The sequence below is a fragment of the Phyllopteryx taeniolatus genome, chromosome 4 (genome assembly GCF_024500385.1).
Source record: "Phyllopteryx taeniolatus isolate TA_2022b chromosome 4, UOR_Ptae_1.2, whole genome shotgun sequence".
Lineage (NCBI taxonomy): Eukaryota > Metazoa > Chordata > Actinopteri > Syngnathiformes > Syngnathidae > Phyllopteryx > Phyllopteryx taeniolatus.
Genome location: NC_084505.1, coordinates 9,488,143 through 9,513,651, shown reverse-complemented (window position 1 = coordinate 9,513,651; position 25,509 = coordinate 9,488,143). Strand labels below are relative to the sequence as shown.

The following is a 25,509-nucleotide window of genomic DNA, read 5'->3' as shown; positions in this document are numbered from 1 at the left end:
AGTCAAGGCAGGTGGGCGAATACTTTCGGCAATATAGTACAAGTACAAGAAAATACAGAAATTAATTGATGATTGTATACATCAGTATCATTGTGTTTTTAACAATATACTACTACTGCTACGACTAATAATGCTACTATTACTACTACTACTAGTACTCCAAATACTACTTGGCTGCGACTACAACATGGCCCCATGTCTTTAAAAGCCCTCAAGAAGATGTGCGTGGGTACATGATAAAGGTCATGCACTGCCTTGTTCTTGTCAGAACCTGCACTCCTGATTCCAGAAGTCGCTGCTTCCAGGACAAAGGCTCACTGACCCCCAAAATACAGCATACAATCAAAATCCCACGATATGGGGAATTATGCGCAATATGAATATGAATATGAAAAAAAAATTCCCAATGCACTGAATATGCAACAGGTGAACTGCAATATAGTGAGCGAACACTGTATTTAACATCATAAGCCACTCTAACATTATGCACAGTTTGAAAATTAACACCATGTTTAAAAATGGGAAGAAAAAAAAACTCTACTAAAAATCATATTTATAATGTATTACATATAAAAGTTAATAAAACTTTACCTCAATACCTTTAAAAACAAACAGTTAAAGCTTAAATACAAATGTATTGTACTAAAAACTAAAAAACAACTGAATTGTATTGTATGTACTAGTACCACACTTTGAGAATCACTGGCGAAAATTGTCCCCACCCCAAAATGTTCGGAATTATCTATATTACTGATTTAAACTGTAAATATACCACAAACTATGATCCCTAAACAGTTTAATATCATTTCAAACTCACCTTACAACATTGCACTTAAAAATGAATGGCTTGGAACTTGGAAGTGCACATGCACATGGACATGCAGTGAAGATTCTGTAAATTCCATTAACAACCCAGGCTAAATTTACATCCTCCCCGATATGCAAAGGCTGTCTCTCAGTCGAGTTGCATCACTTTGACAAACTTCCTTAACACCAAGAACTTTGGTGGCATTTTGTGTCAAAAATGCAAAGAGGTAGGTTTTCAGTTAGTAGTTGGGAATAGTACATGGTAATTACTGGCCTATTGTAATTGTATTCAATTTAACACACTCTGTTTACTACATATAGATCTAATAATAAGTACACGTCTCGGGCATTTTGCACAAGGTTGAAGCTGCATCATATGCTGCTGGCGCATCCAGAACCTTGACCATCTGCCCCCCCCCCCCCTGTCGAATGCTTCGGGGAGGTCGGGAGGTCAGCGGCAGAAAGCGAGAAGAGCTGTAGGTGCTTTGGGGCGTTTGAAAGGATGGAGGATGAAAGTGATTAAAAGCAAGATGTCACTGTATCACAGATGATTTCAGGATCTTTGCGTTGGCAACGCCTCCGTTACCTTTTCATTTAAAAGACAGACAGATTGTACCATTTTCCATGCACTTTATTCATCTTGTGGCTTAATGAGTGGTATATTTTCAGGGATGGTTTTTTTTTTTTGGGGAGGGGGGGTTCTTGTTCTGCCTCATTAATTCTTCATATATAGCAGTAGGGTTGTTTTCTTAGATAAACACAGCACATATGGTAACTCAAATAGAAAATACTCCACAAAGCAGCAAACTCTCCAGAGTACTGTTTGCACTGGTAATCAGTTCAAATAAGAACGTGTTGGATCTCAAGCCTGGTGCTTGTTAGCAGCATCTTTTTGAGGAGATGAGCTCTTGCTTGTCTCTCCTTGGTTTTTTATTCATGTGTTAGAGAGAGCAAACGCTTTACCTCCAGGCCTTCTTCTCTTTTTTTCCTCTTTTCGTATAGGATTTTTTAAAATGAAATAATGGGAGAATTTCCTCCTGAATAATGTTTTATTTTGCCAACTGAGATGACTGGGTGTACTCAGAAGCTGGAGCTCACAATTAATGTTATTTATTGCACAACATGAACAAAATTACCTAACTTTAAACGCAATCTTAGTGTGAATGTTTGCACCCCCGTCCCCCTCCCCAATAATGAACACAGAAACATCAACACTTAACAGGAAGTATTGACTTGAATTAATATTTCCTTTCCATACAAACATCCATACATTATGTTGTGTGGACGATAGCAGTAACTTCATTTTGATTGGGTCAAAATTCATTGTGCTTCGGAGTTGCTGCTTTCTTGACTTCCTGGCTCCATCTTTTGGAGGAAATGAGGGGTTACAAGCCCTTCCCATAAGCAGGGGTGTCAAACTCATTTTTGTCGCGGGCCACATCGCAGTTCTGGTGCCACTCGGAGGCATATGATTGCCTCATATTATTACATATACACAAATTAATGGATAATTGCTTTTGAAATCAGTAGCCAGTAAAAATTTTGTTCAACTACAGTATGAATCAATTTTATTTTAAAAGGTGGGTTTGGTAACAAAAAAAATGCTTGTAATATCAACATTTTTAAAAGTGAAGCCGATTTGCAATTTTGGTATTTTAGCAAGAAACACAAAGTCGATGCACACTCTCGCGGGCCACATAAAATGACGTGGCGGGCTGGATCTGGCACCCGGGCCACCAGTTTGACACCTGTGCCATACAGTATAGTTAATATGTTGAAATCTTTTATTGCTTTAAAATCTTAAAACTACATGTCAAATCGTGTTGGTTGCATATTTAAAACAATGATTATAGAGATGATCGAAAGAAACAAATGGTTCACTTGTGTTTTTCCTTTCATTTTCTTAAGTGTGAGTTAATGGACGTGAGGAGGAAGCAAAAGGAAAATGACAACAAGGTGAACAAGTTGTTCACATTTGGAAAACAGACTCTTCTAGTCTATACTAATGTAGTCCAGTAATATTGCGAGACTAAAGCAAAGCAAAGCAAATTTATTGACATAGCGCATTTCATACACAAGGTAACGCAATTTGCTTTAGATGATTAAAAGCAGCTTAAAAATATATAAAACAAAGGCAAAAAATAAAAATACAATAAAAACAGCGTACAGTTCATGAAAGATCATTTCAAAGTGGAAATTCTCTAAAAAGCATGAGAACCCCCCCCCCAAAAAAAAAAAACCTCACATGAAAGCAAATCAGTATTTAGTAACACCCCCAGTCAGGCCTGCAGCCTGTCAATGGAGGCAATCACTGTGGGAATGGGCCAGTCCATCACGTCAATAGCTGAAACTGCTCAGTTGGGCGGCCCTCAAGCAATCAGTTCACGCTGCAGACGAGCTATTTCCATCTGTTTCACGGTGCCATTACGTCGCATTCAACCTGCGGGATGTGGGCCGTTCATGACTGACACTGAGAGAGACCTGACGGCTCACAGACTCTTCGAGTTCAGTGGATGCCTGTCACTATACGTCACCGGCATAGATTGTGAGGTCAAAAAGTCTCGAATTCTTATTTTTTTCCATGTTCCCCCATTGGAATGTTTCAGATCATTAAACAAATGTGAATATCAAAGATAACTCAACTACTAGTTTTTCATTTGTGATTGTATTTATTAAGGAATAAAAAAATTCAAGATTTAAAGCGACCTGGCCCTGGTGTTGGCAAAGTTCATTTTCTACTCGAACTAGTTAAAAGTCCAGTTCACTGTTCCAAAAATGATCTAGTTCGGTTGATAGTTTATAATTCAAATTTTTGAACCAAGTTCAATGTTCAAAAAATGATTTAGTTATAGTTCTTTTTTCCCTCAACGTTGCTGACGGGCTATGCTATTCCCTACAAAAGACTGACATTTCATTCCCTCATGGTTGCCACCCATTCAGTCCACAGTAGCAGCCAGCTGCAGCTTTCACCCTACAATCCCCCAAAAAATGAGGAATACTTGAATATATTTTTTAAATGAGGACATAAAACAAAAATGGAACATTTGTCCATAACACGCAAACAAAAACATGCAACACAGTGTGACAGGAACGATGGTGAAGACATTAATAACTTTGCATTCTTAGCAGCTCTGGGTGACTATCTTAACAAAATGTTTGATCTACTCTAATAATAAAACCCAAAATCAATTCCATAGTATACAGTGTGAGCCTACAGTGTTTAAACTAAAGCATTCTGACACTTCTTCTTTGCCTTTCAGCTTGTCCCGTTACAGGTCACCACAGCGTGTCATCCTTTTCTCCTGCATCCTCCTCTCGTACACCAAGTGCCCTCATGTCTTCCCTCACGACATCCATCAACCTTCTCTTTGGTCTTCCTCGAGCTCTCTTGCCTGGCAGCTCCATCCTCATCATTCTTCTATCAATATACTCACTCTCTCTCCTCTGGACGTTTCCAAACCATCGAAGTCTACTCTTTCTAACTTTGTCTCCAAAACATCGAACCTCGGCTGTCCCTCTAATGAGCTCATTTCTAATTTTATCCAACCTGGTCACTCCTAGAGAGAACCTCAACATTTTCATTTCCGCCACCTCCAGCTCTGCTTCCTGTTGTCTCTTCAGTGCCACTGTCTCTAATCCGTACATCATGGCTGGCCTCACCACTGTCTTATAAACTTTGCCCTTCATCTTAGCAGAGACTCTTCTGTCACACAACACACCTGACACCTTCCTCCACCCGTTCCAACCTGCTTGGACCCGTTTCTTCACTTCCTGACCACACTCACCATTGCTAGGGACTGTTGACCCCAAGTATTTGAAGTCCTCTACCCTTGCTATCTCTTCTCCCTGTAGCTTCACTCTTCCCCCTCAACCCCTGTCATTCATGCACATATATTCTGTTTTACTTCGGCTAATCTTCAGTCCTCTCCTTTCCAGTGCATTCTTCCATCTTTCCAACTGTTCCTCCACCTGCTCCCTGCTTTCACTGCAGATCACGTCATCTGCGAACATCATGGTCCACGGGGATTCCAGTCTAACCTCATCTGTCAGCCTATGCATCACCATTGCAAACAAGAAGGGGCTCAGGGCTGATCCCTGATGCAGTCCCACCTCCACCTTAAACTCCTGTCACACCTACAGCCCACCTCACCACTTAACATACTTATCTGCCACTACAGACTTCTGCATGCAGTACAACAGTTCCTTCAGGGTTCCCAGTCATTGGCTTCCTCTAGATCTACAAATACACAATGTAGCTCCCTCCCTCAATTCCAAATGTCTTAGATCGTTGAGTTTCATGTGAAAATTGGGAGAAAAAAACCAAGTGTTGAATTATATTTTTGTTCATTGTGTTTTGATGCTCTGTCAAAATAGAATTGTATTTGTGTAGATTTCCGTTATCTCAACAGAGAGCGACAGTGGCTCACAATATGAACATGGTGTGTTCCATTAAATATTTTCATCATTATACTGTACTGTATAGTTCTGAGGTGAGGTTCCAATCTCAGCTCCGGCCTTCCTGTGTGGAGTTTGCATGCTTGCGTGGGTTTTCTCCTGGGAACGCCGTCTTCCTCCCACATTCCCCAAAAATGCATGGTTGAAGACTTACTGTCCATAGGTAAGAATATGTGAGTGAATGGTTGTTTTTCTACATGTGCTCTGTGATTGGCTGGCGACCAGTCCATTGTCAGCTGGGATACGCTCCAGCTCACCCATGACCCTGATGAAGACAAGCGCTACAGAAAATGGATGAAAGATATTATGTATCAATAACCTATTTATTTACAGTTATTTAACATCTGGAGCTTTGTAGAGAAACTAATACAGAAGAATAAAACATGAATTGTTTAGCAAATCCCTTTATTTCGCTGAATATGCAGTCACAGTTGAAACATGAAACTGGACTGTAAAAATACACAATTAATAATCACATTTGCAATGTGACAACCATCAGAACACAACATTTACATATTATTATGCAAAATCTCACATTCTCAATGTGAGGTAAAGCAGCAGTCACAGATATTGAAAATTATTCTATTGAATAACAGAACATCCATCAATGTATATTTAAATTTTTCTCTATACAAAACTGAGTCTATATACAAATGCATATTTACATACACATTTGGAATAATCACAAGGCTCTATCTACAATAATGCTTGAGATGGATAGTTTGTATTTATTTAGTTTATGTATCCTGTGAGACAAAAGAGACAAATACTGAATAAACAAATGTTGGATACCATTAATAATGTATGAGTTCACAACAACACAACACAACGCAACGTTAAATATGAACAGTTATCATTAATATTGTGAAATCAGATAAAATAATTGCACTAGACAACATGCTTCTTAGTAATATGTTTACTCACCTAATGCTGCATGAAATGTTGGTATTCAATAGTTTTAACTGTGCTTCAAACATCTTCGTTGGCACAATTCTTTTTGGAATATTCCGACCAGGAATATTGTGTCATCAAAAGGGCGTGAATTACGAAAATATCTTGAATTTATGCTGTAAAATCTCATGAACAGATTTTTCTTTTGTACTTCTTCCATTCACATGTTGCAAAAATAATGGTTCACACTTCCCATTAGAACAGTCCATCTTCTTTCCCCTTCACAATAGATTATAGGATATAAACAAATGGAATACTGGCTATTTGTTATGTTAATTTTACTGGTAGGAATTTATGAATTACCAACATATTTCTGTATTTCAACTATGTGTATACAGTAGATAGCTGTGAATGAGCTTCGAAGAGTTGGTGCTGATGAGGGAGGCAGGATGCTGTGTCACAGGTTCTTCCTTTGGCTTCAATATGAGTTTCTGAAAAGGGACCAGACAAAAACAACAAAACATTCACATGGAAAACATAAATGACTTTCAGTCCCTGATCAATATGATCAGCATGATTATTTTTCGCTGTTAGCTGAAGGTCATTGTGCACTGTTCAGCTTGTGTTTGGCACGTTGACATGAGTGCACGTCTGCGTGACCACACATAATGCCTTTTGAGCCTTTCCTAGTTCATTTCTTCAGGTATATCTTTGAAAAACTAGAGATCAGCAGAAGTAGCTTACGCTGACTGACCGACATGGTCGGCCGCAACATTAGGCACACTTCCCTAATCGAAAGAGGTCCGGTACAAGAGGTTTTGCTTTGACAAAGATGATAATGATCCGATTTGATAGACACTGTCAGCGATGTATTGATGTAACAATATGCTTATTATTGTGATTTTAGTTTGTAGTAGTACCCAAGTGCAATGCATCATTATACTAACAACTGTTACTAAAATAGTAATCCCCACATATTCACTGAAAAATTCACCTAGTCACAGTTTTGCATTGTTTCTGAAACATCCTACGATGCCACAAGATGCAGCCAAAGTCCAGCCTAAATAACAAAGTAGTACAGTCAATTGGTGTCAAATATGTCAAAGTGACACATCTCCACTGAGAGACAATATGTCGGTAAAGAGCTAAGTTTAGCCTGTGTTGTTAGTGGAAGTTATGGGACCTTTGGGGGGTACCAAAGACTTGCACTTCTTCACTATTCGCGTAAGGGCTCGGTCCCTACCCCCTGCAAATAGTGGGGGATTACTGTGGTTTAGTTATTTGACTGCATGACAGGTAACAGCTTGGTTAGCACATCTGCCTCACAGTTCTAAGGTTCTGGGTTCTAATCTGAGCTCCGGCCTTCCTGCGTGAGTTTGCATGTTCTACCTAGATTCACAATTGTCCATGGGTGTGAATGTGAGCGTGAATGGTTGTTTGTTCACAGGTGCCCTGCGATTGGCTGGCGACCAGTCCAGGATGTACCTCACCTCTCGCCTAAAGTCAGCTGGGATAGGCTCAGGTCACCTGCGACCCTAATGGGGACAAATGCTGTGGAATACTAATGATGGAACTGTATGGAAGGCGCAACATTCTCATTATGTTGCATGCGGTTCTATACCACTGCACACTACAGGTAAATAAAATCCATGGTCGTCGCCAACTGCGACTTAGCCCACTAGACACCTTCAGGATTTTGTATACGGGTAGCTTACATTTTGGGAGTATACATTGCACAGTATTTGAACTATGCCAGTGCTGTAATAACCTCTGGTGGTTCTTTGCTTCAGCACGGCGAGGAGGACATCTGTTCGTACTCAGGACACTTGAGGAGGGCAGGATAGTTGGAGGAGTTCATCTGGAGGGAAGCCTCGGAGGAGAAGGACGAGGGGCTGCGGCCACGCCCGGCCCACGCGTCCGGATGGAGGAACTGGCCCGAGTAGTCCGAGCAGTTGCTGAGGCGAGGCCGGTAGAAGCCCTGGCGGGGCCGGTACATCTCCTCCGCCGTGTAGCGCTTCATGAACAGGTACACGGACATCACACCAGCCGTCTGGAAAGGCAAAGAGGAGCTTTAGAAAGAGGAGCGTCGTCCATTCTGCTGACAAGATCAGGAGTATTGGCCTTTTTGACACACCAGCTGTAAGGAAAAGGGTTTCATGGACTTCATGAATTGTTGTTGTCCCAGCTTGTCCCATCAGAGGTTGCCACAACAAGTCACTCGCATGTTCTATTTGGCAATGTCTGTATGCCGGATGCCCTTCCTGACACAACCCACACATATTTGGAATCTGGGCTTGGGACCGTCAGTGGCTGGGTGTCGGAGCACCAGCTGGGCATTCGCACCATCTGTGTGAAAGGCAGCAGCATGGACAGCTACACTACCAGCACTTTCATGGAATTGACTTGAGATCATTATTTGGCATCGGTGTTATTTTATAGCCTCCCCACTAGGGTGCACTGTGATTGCACCATAGAGACAAACAGTGTAACACCAAACAACAGTTTCCTGAACAGTCCCGACTAACGCATTTTAAATAGCAGACTATTCCATATTGTACAGTGTTGTCTTTCTATTGTTCTATTTGTAACTACTGATAGTATCAACACTTGTGTTGTTGACTGAAAAACCTACACTTTAGAATTCAACCAACATTTGCAAGAAACACACCCTTCTAAAGCTGCAGGAGTTCAACTTTCCATATATACTTAAAATATTAAAGTTTTCATGAAAACAGAAGGCCTTACGTCCATTACACTATTTCCTACCAGAAAACGTAATCCTAACAAGTAGCATGTTTAAGCTTAAATATTTTTACTGTATGTCACTGCTAAATGCTCTAGTACTGTAAGTGACTGATTGGTGGAGGGGGAAAGGTGCAATATTTCCCCCCGCCCCTGCCCGCATCAAATATAACATTGTAAGAGTGGTGAGGAAGAAATTCATCTTTAACATGCAATCATATTGGGTCAAGGTAAAATAGTGTTTTACACATTAACATAACAACACTTAGGGATAAGAATGAATCAACTGTTCTGTGGAACTGGATCCAAAGCGGAAGCTTTGGTGCAAGGGACCATAATGAGATTAACATTACCTCAGTGAGGAGGAAGGAGATAGCAGCAAAGGCAAACGACCATCCATACTTGTAGCTGAAGTAGGCCTCATTGCTTTTGGTCCTATTCAACATTTCATCGTTGATGTTGGAGATGTACAACACCAGACCAACGACCAGAGACAGACCTACAGCCCAGAAACAACACATTAGTGACATCCTACCACCCATTTGAATAGACACCTGGAGGAGAAATCATCATGTATGAGAAAAAGCAGTAGATTTAATGAGGAAACAAAATGAAAAATGTTAACCTGCTTCATGCTTAAAATACTAGAAAACCCATCCATCCATTTTCTATAGCACTTGTCCACATTAGAGTTATGGGAAGCGGGCGCATATTGCAGCTGACTTCCAGCAAAAGGCAGACGTGTTGCCGGTGCATCACAGGACTATACTGTATCGAGATAGGCAAACATTCACACTCATGCACACAGTCAGTGAGTGGGAACTGGACCCACATAAAAAGAAGGATTTTTGTAATTAGGGTTGGCCATTTTATGTCTCGCTTCCCGTTAAGGGTCACGGGAATCCCAGTGGTGAAAGGTGCAATAATGAGTTATTTTTATTTTTCACAAAATCCTACTAAATGAGAACAAGATGAAGTCTCTGTCAGTGGGAAGGAGCCCAAGTGAGTACCTGATAGGATGAAGAAGATTCCCGAAACAAAGGCCAGGATGGTGCGATGTGGTCGAATGTGGCCAATGTTGCTGAGGACAAAACCGATGAACATGAAGAAGAGGCTGACCAGTGGGAAAGGTGTGGCCGAACGGATCATCTCTGCAATAAAAGAGGATTTAAAATTTGTTTTGTTTTTTACCACTTACAAAGAAGAGAAAAACGAGCCGTAACCTGGGGTTCCATTAGAACTGTTCTTTGGTTAGGCATCCCACAGTTTAAGGTTACTTGTCAAGACGGAGTCAGGCCTTGTTACTGAGAGCAAATGGCACACAAAGTCTCGAAAGCAAAAGGGGTCAGTGATTCTTCGAAGCCTCCGACTGAGTTAAGTTAAACGTTTAGTTTTATGCACTTACGCTGTAACATTAAAGGGGATGTGCTACGAAACATTTACTTTTTAAGTGCTTGTATACAAATACTTGGCTCACTGGAGTGCCTGCCGAGCCATCGAGTGTGAAACTAAACAACCAACTAAATATTTTTGCTTGCTGCCTATTTCCGAAAATGCATCTGTTAGCAAGTCATTTTGAGTTGGTGTGAATTTCTCATTCATATACTCTACCCATTGGAATTTGAACAGCTCTGTATTGATGTTGAGCGCATGACCAGTTGCTTACGTTAGTTCCTAGTTATAGCTTTACAAATGGAATGTCAGGTTCTGAACATCTGCTCAATTTTCCTTTTCCACCATCCACTGTGAATATATTCTAATGCAATGATTCCCAACCACTGTGCCAAGATCATCAGGTGTGCCACGGGTAATTAGCCATTATCCAATTACACTTAATCCGTTATTGACCACAAATAATGTATCTTTGTTCATTTATTTATGCCAGCCACGTATAGTAATAGGCAAAACAAGCAAATGTGCTTTCACTAAAGAGCAGAAGGCACGATTAATACCTTTGTACCCAACTAAACACGCCCAAATTTCACAGTGAGCAAGTTAAGTGGAGAGTAAATTGAGACAAGATCATTATTTCAGTATGTATGCTTTTTTTTTTTTGGTTATTTTTGTTTGTTAATGTAAAATATTTGCCTTGGCTGAATAAATCTTCGGAAACACTGTTCTTATCAACCAATAGGACTTTAGGCAAAGTAGTGACACATCATTAGCCCCCCATGAGCTAATACCTGGCTATTGCTGTGGCCTGGCCTTGCTAATTCTGTAAAATGCTTTTAAAAAGCTTTACTTAGGGGTGTCCAAACTACGGCCTGCAGGCCAACTGCGGCCCAGTTTTTATTGCCACACAGCAAATTATGAAAATATACCGTATTTTCACGACCATAATGCGCACTTATAAGTCTTCAATTTTCTCCAAAATGGACGGGGCACCTTATAATGCGGCGTGCCTTATGTGTGTTCCAAAATCGATAAATGTTGTTGTGTGTTGAGCGCTTCGTTTGAATGACTGGGAGCATTTCCTGCCAATACGCTGCATATATAGAGGAAAGGCGGACGTGGCTGAGGACAGCATACGGACGTTAAAGGGGGAAGGGTGCGCGTGACAGAGGACGCTAAAGGCACGCCCCCAGTAGTTATATAGCACCGAGCTGTGCATTGTACAAAACAACATCGGTTTGGCTAAGGACCCCGATAATGGCACCTACGAAGAGACATGCTTACGAAGCACAGTTTAAACTGCAAGCTTTCAGTTACGCGGAGGAACATGGGAATCGAGCAGCATTGAGAGAATTCAAGATGAACGAATCCATGGTGCGCAAGTGGAGGAAGAAGGAAAATTAGCTTCGCCAAGTCAAGAAGATGAAGCTGAGTTTCCGTGGAAACAAGGCGAGTTGGCCCGAGCAAAGAACAGCCGGGAAAAGCGTCTCTACAGTCACCATTCGACTCAGTGCAATAACTCGGGGCTTTCCATCATTCCGGGAGGCTTGACGAACCGCTGGACATCGGTGTAAACAGACCGTTCAAAGTGAAGTTGCGAGCGGCGTGGGAGCGATGGATGACAGCTTTACTAAGACTAGGAGGCAGCGCCGGGCGAGTTACGCCACAATTTGTGAATGGATTGTGGATGCTTGGGCTAAAGTGTCTGCTTGCACTGTTGCATGAGCTTTCGTAATAGCCGGCATGATTTCTGAGGAGCCGCACGGATACAGAAGATGAGGACTTTGATGGATTTGTGGATGAGGATTGATCAAAAACTAATGTGAGTACATTTTTAAATGCTTCAATAAAGTACAACCGAACTCAGTTTTGCTCCCGCTGCCTTTTAAAAAACATTGTTTTAGTGTGCATGCATGCTACCGTATGTTTTAAGCTAGCGTATGTTTTACCATGCCTGCGCCCAATAATACGGTGCGCCTTATGTATGTGTTAAATACAGAAATAGACCCCGTAACTGAGGCTTTTAATGCGGTGCGCCTTATGGTTGTGAAAATACGGTAACTGAATATGGCGCGCCCAAGAAGCTTGAGCTCAGCATCAACTCTATTGCTCCTCTCGGTTTCAACACTAAACGGAGCCAGTCACATAAATGGTGCTTCTCCACAACACAATTACACAATTAAGATTAAGAAAAACTTTTACGAGGAGTCAGCAGAAAATGGCAGCACCAAAGAAACGCAAAATAGAAAGTAAGTGTAGAAGATTTCAAACACGGTGGGAAAATTAATATAAATCAATGGAAAGTGTGTCTGTTTGATCTGCAATGAAGCTGTTGCTGTAATGAAAGAGTATAATATCCGTAGGAACTAGGAGACCAAACATGAGAACTACACCTCGTACACCGGTGCCGAACGAACACAGAAAGTCAAGCAAATAGCAGCTAGCCTGCAAGGTCATCATCAGTTTTTTTTCCCCCTCCGCGCTAACAAGATATAGGAAAACGCCACAACAGCAAGCTATGAAGTCACTAAACTTGTTATGATGAGCCTAAAAAGGCACAACCACGGCAAAGATAATTTCAGAGCGGTGTCAGAGGCAGTTGAAAAGATCGGACTTAAATGGGACAAGCTCTGCGGAGTAACAACGGATGGAGCTCCGACTGTGATGGGCGAGCGCAAAGGAATGGCATCGATGTTGTGCGCCAAGCGAGAAGAGAGCAGAGATGAGGTTGTTAGAATCCACTGTGTCATCCACCAAGAAGCACTGTGTGCCAAAACTGTCCAGCTGGACGTTGTGATGAACCCTGTTGTAAAAACTGTCAACATAATTGGAGCTAGAGGACTGCACCACAGAAAATTTCCTCCGCCTGTTTGAGACACAACTACGAAGCTTCAATGGTGCGCACGCTGTCTGAAATCAAGTCTGCTTTTCCAAAGGCCGACCTTTCTGCTAAAAAGGAGAAATATGTGTCTGTGATTGCATCTCTCGTGACAAAATTCAACCAGCGTCCTTGAAAAACAAATCAAGCTTTTCTCAACCCCCCTCCTGGTGGAGTAGAAGAAGTGGAAGAGAGTCTGCCGTTAGAACTGATTGAAATGCAGTGTGATGATTCTCTAAAAAGTCAACATCAGCTTCTCTCCCTCGCCGACTTCTATCGGAGTTTGGATAATGCCAAGTTTCCTCTGATGAGACGCCGTGCAAAAAGAATGATGAGCCTATTCGGCTCAACATTCACATGTGAACAAACATTTTCTCTGTTAAATCACAAAAAAACAAAAACAAAAACAGACTGAGAAACAGAATGACTGATAGCTTCTGTGAAGTGCTCCGTGTCTCAACCACCAAACTTTCTCCTGACATGTCAGCTATCCTTAAATCCAAAGGACAGCATCACTGCTCCCACTGAGTGCAATGTTCTTCACATTATAGCTGCGTTGCAAATACACAGTATTTTCTGTATTTGGCCCTCAGTAAAAAAAAAAATTTAAAAAAAACTTGGACTTTAAATTGTGCTTTACTAGATTTACTTACTCAGGACACTAACAGTGGACTCCGAAGTCATCTGGACTTTAGTGGGCATCACATATTCAATGGTAAAGCAGCGACCTTTCTCCTCTCCTAGAAGGAAGAAGAATATGGAAGAATTTTGATCATACAAACACTTCAGTCACTAAAAAAAACAAGAATTAATCAAATAACTGCAAATTTTGGAACTACCAACTACACCACTTTTGGAGGAAAGAATAACAAAGCAACATTAAATGCACCAGTGTGCTCAGCTTCCTCCACAGGTCGGACAATTAAGACATTTTGCTGTCCATGAAATGTCTGCCTGTGGCCACTTCAGCACATTGTGTCAGGCAACTCGTTCTGCTCGTCCGCTGCAGACGCCGCCGTGACCAAGACCACTTTTGGAATATAGTGTAGTACTACTACTATAGGAGTACAGGTAGTGCCATTGTCATTATGGTTGGCGGACAATTTCCATTAACCATATGGTGATGTGAATTTGTTTAAAATAAATGTCTTGATAGGCACCGGACTAAAACCTAATGGGTGCTTTCTTGGAACATGTGCCACCCCGTGGGGAAAATGTTTTTTTTTTTTGCCTACTCTCGCTAAATGTATCTGAACAAAATGACGTTTTAGCATTCGCTATCTTTTCCACTATCTGTTATCTTTGTATGGCTTGTGATGTTACTGTATCTCTGCATGTCAGCTGATTTGAGTCATTTTCATTTTTCTTTCATGTTTCTTTTTTATTGTTAGCCTTTTTAAAAACTTTTTCATGTTGATTTTGCTGTGGATGGATATTGTTGTTGGTTTTTTTGGTCAAATATGTTTTTTAGAATACCCATTTGGTTGTGTACATAGCCTCAGTGATGATCTTCTATTGTCTTGGAGTCTCCAGAAAAGTACAGATGAAATACCATGTTGAACATGACTCACAATGATGTCTCTAAACATTCTTTCCTTGACCTCTAAGTGCAATGAAAGCAAACAACAAACTAACATCAACATGAGCTAACAGGTCCATGCAACACCATTCGAGCTCTCCAGTGGAAGTGCGCCATGTGATAATGGCCAACGATTATTTGTAGGTCAAACACAGTCCAACGCAACAGTTAAGTGGGCAATAAGGCCACTCAATTGCCCTTAAAACACAGAGTGGCCCATTTAATAGGCCTGTTAAAGAGGATGTAAAAGGAAAACATCTGTAATCTAATCACACCATCATGACCTGCCTACACACATGCAGCTATCATATGAGGCCCAGTGCAGTTGTAGTATGAGGATAAAAATAAAGGAAGTGCAAATGAAGTGTTTTGTTTGTTTACTTACTGGGCCGGAATGGAGCAACAGGATAGAAACTGATGGGGGAAGAGGATGAATAAAAGCCTGAAGGGTAAATCATGAGGGATGACACGGGGCTGGTAGAAAACAAATAAAGAATCTACTGGTTTCATCTTTCCACACAGTTCAAGTATTTACACTCCAAGCAAACTTGAGCATGCACAAGAGGGACATTAGCAGTACAGCAGTAAAAAGTAAACTTTCAGAGCCATAGTCAGTTGTGTGTGAGATGAGACTCATTCAAAAACATGCTGAGTGAGTGGAAATTGTTGTTAAGACATAATTGCTGTCTTTTTCCACCTTAAGTGTGAAAGCAACAGAGCACGCTGTTGCTCTTTGCAGCAGATTTCAACAGCATCAGTCTATGTCATCATGTGACCACAGTTAGTTTAGTCACACAAGGCAACTGAGTGTACCACATGATTGGGTTGACATCTGAGTTGAGCAGCAGAATCCTCTTAAAGCTAGTAAAACCATTTGGGCACACAGTGGTACAGTTACAGCAACACCACAAGACAGGTACTCACACCTTTCATGCCTTTTTCACACATACTGCATTTCTCTGTAACATAGCAATGAGGTTTCTTCTCAGTGGTGAGAAAGAGCTTTAAATAGAATGAAATCAGATTATTTCTAGAAAAAATATATATAACCCATGGTGATATTTACTTCCGTTTGTAGTTCAAATCTAAAATTATGTTTTATATATGATTTTACTTGAGGTTGTACCTGTGACTTGCTTGACTTTAATTAATATTTTCTTAATACTGTTAATAGTATGATTTGTTCAGGAAAATATTAAGTAGATTTAGCATTTGTGTTTAGCTAAAAAAAAATACTATTGTGTGAGAGAAAATATTCAGTAATATGAACATTTCTGGCAAAGTCAATGTTTTATAGACTGACAAATTACATTAATAGTAAACAACATCGGATTCCATGTGATGCTCAATCACAGAATTCTGTTCTAATGACGACTGACGAGAACTGCAGATTAATTCAGTGCATTTATAACATCTTAACTCTATCTTTTTGGCAATAATACGCCCTAACCCTAAACAAATGTACACATTTAAAACTATTGCATATTACCATAATTTCTTGTGTATAATGTGCAATGTTCCCCCCCAAAATTGTCAAAAGTCAATAGTGGACATTATACGTAGGTATAGGGGAAAATGAAAAAAAAACTTTCACATTTTATAAACATATGCCGCCATCTAGAGGTTATGAGAAAGGTGTACACTTTCATTCTAATATGCTACCGCCACCTCGAGGTTTTGAAATAGGTGTAGCCTACACTTTCATTCCAATATGAGAGGGGTACGTATGACTGCATATATGTACAGTTGTGCTCATAAGTTTACATATCCTGGCAGAATTTGTGAAATATTGTTTTTTCAAATACGACTGAAGACTGAACAACAAGCATCATTAATTTCTTTATGGTTATGTTTTGTTTAATGATAATACATCCATCCATCCATTTTCTGTACCGCTTCCTCATTAGGGTCGCGGGCGTGCTGGAGCCTATCCCAACTATCTTCGGGCGAGAGGCGGGTGCACCCTGAACTGGTCGCCAGCCAATCGCAGTGCACATATAAACAAACAACCATTCGCACTCACATTCATACCTACGGGCAATTTAGAGTCTTCAATTAACCTACCATGCATGTTTATGGGATGTGGGAGGAAACATGCAAACTCCACACAGCTGGGGACCCTGGTCCTCAGAACTGTGAGTCAGATGTGCTCACCAGTCATCCACCATTCCATCGTTTAATGAGAATGCTTTTCTGAAATGCTTGACAGTTTTATTTGAATCCCATTAGAATAAAATTAAATGCGTTTCACCTGGCCCTTCATGTTTTCTTAAAATAATTTTACCCATCTTATAAATTCTGTCTGGGTAATCAAACATATGAGCATAACTGTGTGTTTTCTCATTTACTAAGTAAAAGTAGGGCCGTGATTTTCAAACTAAGTGCAAGTAAATAAAAAGAAATTATGACATGTTCAAATAAAGTGCTTAACATCAGAACAATTCTTTGAAAAAACTAACAAAATACAGATAATACTTCATGTTTTGACCATATGGGTAGAAGCAAAATCATGCATTGTAAAAATGCATTATACATAGGTAGAAGGGTTTTCCAGAATTTTGAATTCAACTTTCGGGGTGCAAGTAAATAAAAAGAAATTATGACATGTTCAAATAAAGTGCTTAACATCAGAACAATTCTTTGAAAAAACTAACAAAATACAGATAATACTTCATGTTTTGACCATATGGGTAGAAGCAAAATCATGCATTGTAAAAATGCATTATACATAGGTAGAAGGGTTTTCCAGAATTTTGAATTCAACTTTCGGGGTGCGTATTATACATGAGAAATTACGGTATTTGTAAAATAATACAGTATGTCTGCGGCATGTTCATAATGTTTGACATGTCAGGAGTGCAATATATATAGATATAAAGTACTCTGAGGTGGGTAGAGTATCCAAAAATTGTACTCAAGTAAAAGTACCATTACTTTAGAATAATATGACTCAAGTAAAAGTAAAAGGTACTGAAGGTACCAAATAATTACTTGAGCAAGATTAATGTACTGAGTAACTGGAGAGTAACTTCTGATTTATTTTTAAATCAGCATGAACGTCAAATAAAATAAGTAAAATATAAATGTGCAAATTCAGATAGGCCTACTGCTGAACAATATCACTTAATCTAAAACAATAAATAAAGTCTTTTTGAAATGACAAATGATCTTATACTATTTTGTTTCCACTCGTTAAACACCACAATAGGCTCATCAAACAGAGATTATAAAAACCGGAAAAAACGGCATACAGTGGATATATATAGTCTACATGCCCCTGTTCAAATGCCATTTTTTGGGGGGGGGTAAAAAAAATTAGACGAAGATAAATCATGTCAAAACTGCACGAATAATGTGACGTATAACCTGTACACCTCAATTGACACTTTTTCTTTTAAATGTTTTTGAGAGGGGAGGTAAAAATAAACAACTTTCCTATAACTGGGATGTGGCCGGAATTAACCAATCACATTCAAACTCATGTTAAGTCAGTGGACCAGGACTAAGCGACTCAAAGACAGTTTTATTCATCAGGCTGTTAGGAATCTCGACTCTCTGCCCGCTCTGCCCCTCTACCTCTTCTGTCCTCTGCCCACCTGAACTCTGAACTCTGACGCCCCGCAAACATGTAGATGCACACGCACGCACACACTCACACCAGACTCAGCGTCGGACCAGCCACTTCAGCAGCATTTGGGTTTTGTCATCTAATTTATAAATGTCTTATATGCCATGGTTCTTCGACTTTGACTATGTTGCACACGTCACGTTAGTGTGTGTGTGTGTGTGTATGTATGTAAATATGGAATGATTATGAGGCCAGGGATAGTGCGCCTGTTGTTGCTTGGTGCCTCGTATTTCATTAAAACTACTCTGACAAGTACAATTTACCCCAAAAGTTATTTGAGTAACTGTAATGAAGTGAATGTCGTGCATTATTACCCACCTCTGACAGTACAGTATATCAACCGTGTACAAAAATTACACTGACTGGACACAGCATTATGACTGCTTGCACAACCCAATGAGATTCCTTACAAGAGCTTTAATTTTGTGAGTCTAGTTTGCAGAGGGATTGAACCGCACATGTCATAAATGAATACTCTCTGACGGTGTGGGTTGAAAACTATAATCTTTGTGAAGGCAGATTTTGCATTGGCTCTTATTAGCGGGAAGTACATCATGTTGTGTCTGGTGACTGTGCAATGATTGAAATGTAAATAAACTGTCCCGATAAGTATGTTGTAAAATTCTACTGTTAACTTCATGACTATTAAGTCATGTACTGTATGTGCTCCAGATCCAGACCTGCTATGAACGTACCAGCCAGGAAACAAACCCTCCAGAGGCCCGAGTGGAGAGACATGCGTATCTCGGTGCTCTGGTTAAGTGGGAGGATGACGCCCTCCTCCAGGTAGAGCCAGTAGTCTGTGCTTACGGCGATGCCCAACAGGCCCAGGCCGCAAACAGCGAACACGCTGCTCAGGAACGTCAGCGCCTTCCTGCCACATAGGCTCATACCACAGCCTCAAGAGCAAAGGGGCGCCGCCAGCAGAAAGGGAAGCTGGGAGAAGAGAATAACACAAAAACATTAATTTCCCATCAGATGTGGTCAACGAAGAGGAAGGAACATGCCTATGTGATCAGAGGATTATAACATGAATGCTAATTCCTCCTTTCCCATACAGCGATGCAAATTCAGCATTGCAGATGGTGCACATAACGTGTCAGCATACGGACTTGCAATACAAAACAATAGAGTGTTTCATATGTTAGCCGGTCCCACATTTGGCAGAAGCTCGAGCGCTGGGGAGCTTGGCACAGGATTTCGTGTTGAAAGGAATTGATTTTACATAATGAGCTCTCCGCACGCTGCAGTATTAAGCGCTCACTGTGAGACTGGAAAGATGCAAAGTAATTACGTGGAAGGATTTTTAACTCTTTAATTCTACTTGGGTTTTGCTTTTTTTCCCCCCTCCAACTTGAGACTTTTGATTAATGTGAAGCCCCAGGAGAAGAGAGAAGGATGAGATCCACACCTCCTTCAGTGATGAGGAGCACAGCCGACTTTCATAACTAGCGCTTCGGATAATGACGACACAGGCGTTTTGACTGCCGACATGCTTACATCAGATGATGTTGATCCTCAGAGGGCCATTATGAATGTGGAACCATATACTGTATATGTATGCCTCATCAAATACATATACAGTGGAAACTCAGTTTTCGTATGACTCTGTTTTTGAAAAATGTTTTTGCCATATATTTTGTTCCATTTTCGTACATCCGCTTTGTGCAGGTGAAAATGGTCCAAACGCATCTGCCTGCCCGCGTCACTCCTAACTTTCTTATTTTAAAATGCTTCCCATTTCTCAACGTTATTAAAAGTGAAGACAGTTTGAAATTTTAGTCCAGGACAACATGAATTAGACGCCCATGATTTGTTTATGCAGGCCACATGACATTTGAAACATACGGCCCGCAGGCCAGAACCGGCCCTTCAAGGGGCTCAATCTGGCCCGTGGGGAATGGAGAACACAGTCACTGCTATTTTTCAATAAAAGTAACTTTTGTTGCTAATTTTGTCCACAGGAGGGTGCACTGACAACACAAATAACATTGATGCACTTGTGAAGGTCAAACAATACCAACCTTCAGGAGCACCCTAATATTAAGGTGAAAAACTTATCCAGCCAATCATTTTAGAAGCCATTTGTCCGCATTAGGATTGTGGGTAAAGTGAGCTTTTCTCAACAAATTGATATTTGTAAAAACATCTGCCACAAAGCTGCCCAGCGCACATAAGCAGTCTTCTATAATTATGCTTACACACACACGCACACGCACACACACGTGCACGCACACCGCTCTAAATATAGTCTTGCAGATGTTGCTTACTAATAAACACCCGGAGATATAAATTAAACCTCATTTAGGGTTTTTATACAACATCAACTTGATTTTCTGGCAAGTAGCTATTTGGTTGGAGCTTTACAAGCTGATGTAAAACTGGAGGACTGCGTTTCAGGTGCCCAGATGCCACCAAAAGCAGGATTAGATGTGGCACAAGACTGAGAGAGTAAAGGCTAATTGATCTCGTAGAATGGGGCATTCGTCTTTTCTCAATTCAGTGCTCTTCCCGAGATGGCACAAGGTACAATTAACCCGTGCATCCCTTTTTTGGTAGTCATCATTCAGAACAATAACTTCAACTAATAAATAACACCAGATTTTACATTAAGTAAGTTTGTACATTTGTGAGTAAATTGAGACATCCCAGCTAACTGCGGGCAGGAGGCTGGGTACACCCTGAACTGGTTGCTAGCCAATCGCAGTGCACATATAAACCTACCGTGCATGTTTTTGGAATGTGGGAGGAAACTGGAGTATCCGGAGAAAAGCCACGCAGGCACGGGGAGAACATGCAAACTCCACACAGGAGAGGCCGGATTTGAAACCGGGTCCTGAGAACTGTGAAGCGGGTGTGCTAACCAGCCTTTTCATCTATTTTTCCATTTTGGACCGTAGTCAAGATGCCTTCTTCCACTTTGTGTGTGTGTGTGTGTGTGTGCAGTTGTTGCTTATATTTGGAACCCTTAATAACTGCACATATAAGAACTGCAAGTTCTGTTACCAGAAAACCAAGCCAGCTCCAAAAATAGTTAAGCTGATGCATGGTCACACATGACTTCTGCATTTAGTCATGTCTTATAATATTTAAGTGGGTGAAGACACAATTAGAATGTAGGGAGTCTACCAAGGAGGAATGTTTCATAAACCTTTTGATAAAAATGTCAAAATAATGATGAAAATAAAAGACTGATATACCACCGTTGGCCTGTGCAAATTACTTTTTATTTTGCCTATAAACCTGAGACTGTCCCAAAATGGTCAAATTTGGAGTACCTTTTGTGTGAAAAAATAAGCCTGAAAAATTGGTAGTTTAAACATGCATCAAGTAAAGCATTAGATAGTTCGCTTATATTCATTCCAAAAGTGAGTTTTGCTTTTCTATAAACGCCACAAGGTGACTGCATCACCTCCATTAAGTGCATGTCAGCCATCTTCAAAGGGTGAGTAGTTTTATTTTATTTTCGGTTTATTTTGTTGTATTTTAAGTGGCTAACATCTCTTTGTAATTGTGCAGCCGTTAGGAATCACAAAATGTTACTTCAAATATCGCACATACAGTTAATTAAGGTTTTACACTAATGACAGTTGGAGCCCAGAACAAATGAATTCACTATTTAAATATTTACACAACTTGGACGTCAGTCAGTGTCATGGAATAGTTTGTGTTTAATTTGGAGCTTCAACTTTTAAGCATCTTCTCCGAAAGAATGAAATGATAAGGATGAATAAGAAGATTCACAGGTGCCTACAGTTTGGAGATTCCACGATACTTTAATCTGCGGCTCAAAAAAGAATACCATTCATTTGTCATTCAATGGAAAGTAAAAGTTGGTCGACTGGTTAGAGCGTCAGCCTCACAGTTCTGAGGACCCGGGTTCAATCCCTGGGCCCGCCTGTGTGGAGTTTGCATGTTCTCCCCGTGACTGCGTGGGTTTTCTCCGGGTACTCCGGTTTCCTCCCACATCCCAAAAACATGCATGAATTGGAGACTCTAAAATGCTCGTAGGCATGATTGTGAGTGCGAATGGTTGTTTGTTCCTATGTGCCCTGCGATTGGCTGGCAACCAGTTCAGGGTGTACCCCGCCTCCTGCCCGATGACAGCTGGGATAGGCTCCAGCACGCCCGCGACCCTAGTAAGGAGAAGCTGCTCAGAAAATGGATGGATGGATGGAAAGTAAAAGTGACCACCAAAAGTTCTTACATTCGACAGTAAAGCCACAGTTTATTTTACATGCTTTGGACTGGGGAAATAAACTGCCAAAAATAAATTCTTAAATCTTTAGAAAGAGTCTGCTATTATTGCAAAATACATACTTATATAATGCAATGAAAAATGACTAAAATATGATAGCGTCAAGGATTAAGTACACCACCCGCTCTGAAAAGTGGCAGCGCCCCCACGAGCCTGCAAGGTTCTACCCCATTTCATGATCGTGGCCATAGTAACATCCTCTTTGCATGCCTCCAGTTTGTATGAGCTCGGCTTCACCCTGTCACCAGGCAACACGATGTACTGAATTAATTAAGCATGAGCGGACCGATGAGCAAGCACCAAAACAAGACCTCTGCTTTGTCTGCAACTTTCAATTACTGGAGTCACAGACAGAATAAAGAATGTCAGAATTCATTGAAGAACACTTTGAATATCAGCATCTTGAACTGACTGGCAAATTTAGCCCGTCTTTTGAATCAGAGACGCAGTATGTATATAGTAAAAATTGTCCTATTGGCTGGATGACTAACTGTTTGAAATTATGGACTACATATCATCTTTATCCATAGTATCTTGTAAATTGTACAGTTTGAGCGATATTAAATTCCTGCAGATGGCTAAAACTTTCCAAAAGCCTACTACAGTAGAAAACAGGTACTGCCAGCTACTAAACACCTGTGAAGTAAACATATCCATCCATCCATTTTCTACACTGCTTAGCTTCACTAGGTTCGCGGGTATGCTGGAGCCTATCCCATCTAACTGCGGGCAGGAGCCGGGGTACACCCTGAACTGGTCGCCAGCCAATCGCAGGACACACAGAAACAAACAATCATTCGCACTCACATTCATATCTACGGACAATTTAGGGTCTTCAATTAACCAACCATGCATGTTTTTGGGGGGTGGTGGGAGTAAACTGGAGTACCCGGAGAAAACCCACGCAGGCACGGGGAGAACATGCATGCACAGGTGGGGGCGGATTTGAACCCGGGTCCTCAGAACTGTGAGGCAGATTTGCTAAACCAGTCGTCCACTGTGCCAGCATATTAATGGAACTGAAAGACATCCAAATTGTTTTTCAACCAAATTTGGAAGCAAAATGAGCTTCCAAAGTGGCACAAAACTTCATGTGATGTCATATGAGGCCTCCTTACTGTATAGCTTATGAGATTTTAGCTCAGTGAGCATCTAGGAAAAATTCCGCAAGTGTGTCTGGCTTTATCGTTGACTTTTTTTGTGTTGTTTTTTGAGGCCACTTCAGAATACAAGTGATGTAAAAAAAAAATGTGTGCCTTATTCACTTATTGTGCTGTATGTAATTGATAAACAGATCTGTGTCCTGGTTGCTAAATTCAAGATAAGCTAGCAATAATAATAAAATTGGGGGAGAAAAATTCTGCACTGGAAGCGTCACCTCCCAGGCACATGCAGTAATCTTCCTCTGGATGGTCATCACCATCTCTTTCTGCTATTTATATGTACTGCTGTTGACTTCTTTTGCAATTAAGCATGCAAAAATGTTTCTGGAAATATTTGCCTGCACACTTAATAAAGGTTTTCTGAGGGCAAAGGTTTAACCCTGAAAAGGAAAAAAATAAAATAAAATTTCTTTATCTTCTGTGGGAAAAAATATTAGCATAATTATGGTTTACACAAAGTGAGTTTTTTTTTTTTTTTTTTATTGGCCCGCCACATGTTCATGTAATCAAATTAAACATACCTTGCGTTAAAAGAAAAAGTAAAAATGTTGGGGAAATAGCACAATATTTGTCTTCAATTACAGGAACGGATGGTGTCATGGTACACTCGCCTGACTTTGGTGCGGGCAGCGTGGGTTCTGTTCCTACTCAGTGAATGTGAGTGTGAATGGTTGTCCGTGTCTATATGTGGCCTGCGACTGACTGGCGACCAGTTCAGAGTGTAGTTTGCCATTCAGCCGAAGTCAACTCTCACTCTCTCCTTAATTCTTGCCCATTTCCTCTCTTTGTATTAACATAATAATTTAAAATTCCTTAAGAATTTATGGACATATATATATATATATATATATATATATATATATATATATATATATATATATATATGTGTGTTTAGTTTACGGACAATAATTTGAATAGAAACAAGAGCTATGACAATGTGTGCTTCCTGGTGAGCCTTTCAGAGGGCTAAAAAAAAAAAAAAAAAAACATCCGAACAATGGCGCTATGTACTTTGTGGTCCAATAAATGCAATGTGATGATGGAAAATGTATCCCTTTAATATATGTTTTAGGTGACAAATGTTACGGTGTCATGAGATGATGGCACAATTGCCCTTGGTGGTAGTGTCTGGATAATGGATTTCTCATACTGTTTGCCCATTATAACTAGACTGGACGTTTTCAAGGCATGCCAGATTTTACTTTATTTTATTTGTTTGTTTGTTTTTGGTAGCAGAAATATTGCATATAATTCTCAACTGTGGGCAATAGAAATGTCTTCAAAACAATAAACTAAAAAGGACAATACCAGCAAGAAAAAAACTAAAGCAATGTCAGACAAAAAAAAAAAAAGCCATCAGTGTGATGTGTATCCTCATTTGAGTCACAGTCGGAAATACTGCACTGTGATGTCAACACAACACGCAGCAAATCACATCAACGCCTGTCTCATTGCAACAAGTCACCTGCCATTCACCATCGCACCGGTTGCGATTGCCGCAAAAAGCCTCGACAGTTCTCCGAAAGTGTTTAAGCTGCAGTTGCAAACACACACGACAACCGCGTCCCACACATCGCTGTGTGCATTTCTGCTCGAACGCGATTTGTCTGGCTGCCATGTTGAGGAATGGCGGTCAGCCAAAAGAACCCGTGGGTTGCACATTACTGCGCTACCACAAAGACATCAAGACATATAGACTATTTCTATAAGTATAAC

At 40.5% G+C, this 25,509-nt stretch overlaps 1 protein-coding gene across 3 annotated transcripts in view; it reads right to left on the bottom strand.

The window, feature by feature from the left end:
* Positions 1-5,650: 5,650 nt before the first annotated feature.
* Positions 5,651-25,509, bottom strand: part of LOC133477530 (voltage-dependent calcium channel gamma-5 subunit) — a 21,011-nt gene continuing 1,152 nt past the window's right edge. The window contains exons 1-7 of one of the 3 annotated variants that reach the window (XM_061772374.1): positions 19,068-19,191; positions 15,130-15,218; positions 13,819-13,905; positions 9,906-10,046; positions 9,249-9,394; positions 7,922-8,203; positions 5,651-6,644 (exon numbers count right to left, since the gene is read on the bottom strand). In XM_061772374.1, the coding sequence (XP_061628358.1) occupies positions 7,940-8,203; positions 9,249-9,394; positions 9,906-10,046; positions 13,819-13,905; positions 15,130-15,202 (711 nt within the window). In that variant the 5' untranslated portion in view covers positions 15,203-15,218; positions 19,068-19,191 and the 3' untranslated portion in view covers positions 5,651-6,644; positions 7,922-7,939. Of the gene's footprint in view, positions 6,645-7,921; positions 8,204-8,287; positions 8,500-9,248; positions 9,395-9,905; positions 10,047-13,818; positions 13,906-15,129; positions 15,219-19,067; positions 19,309-25,509 lie in introns of those variants that run through there. The other 2 variants (XM_061772373.1, XR_009788389.1) reach the window with 2 other exon arrangements.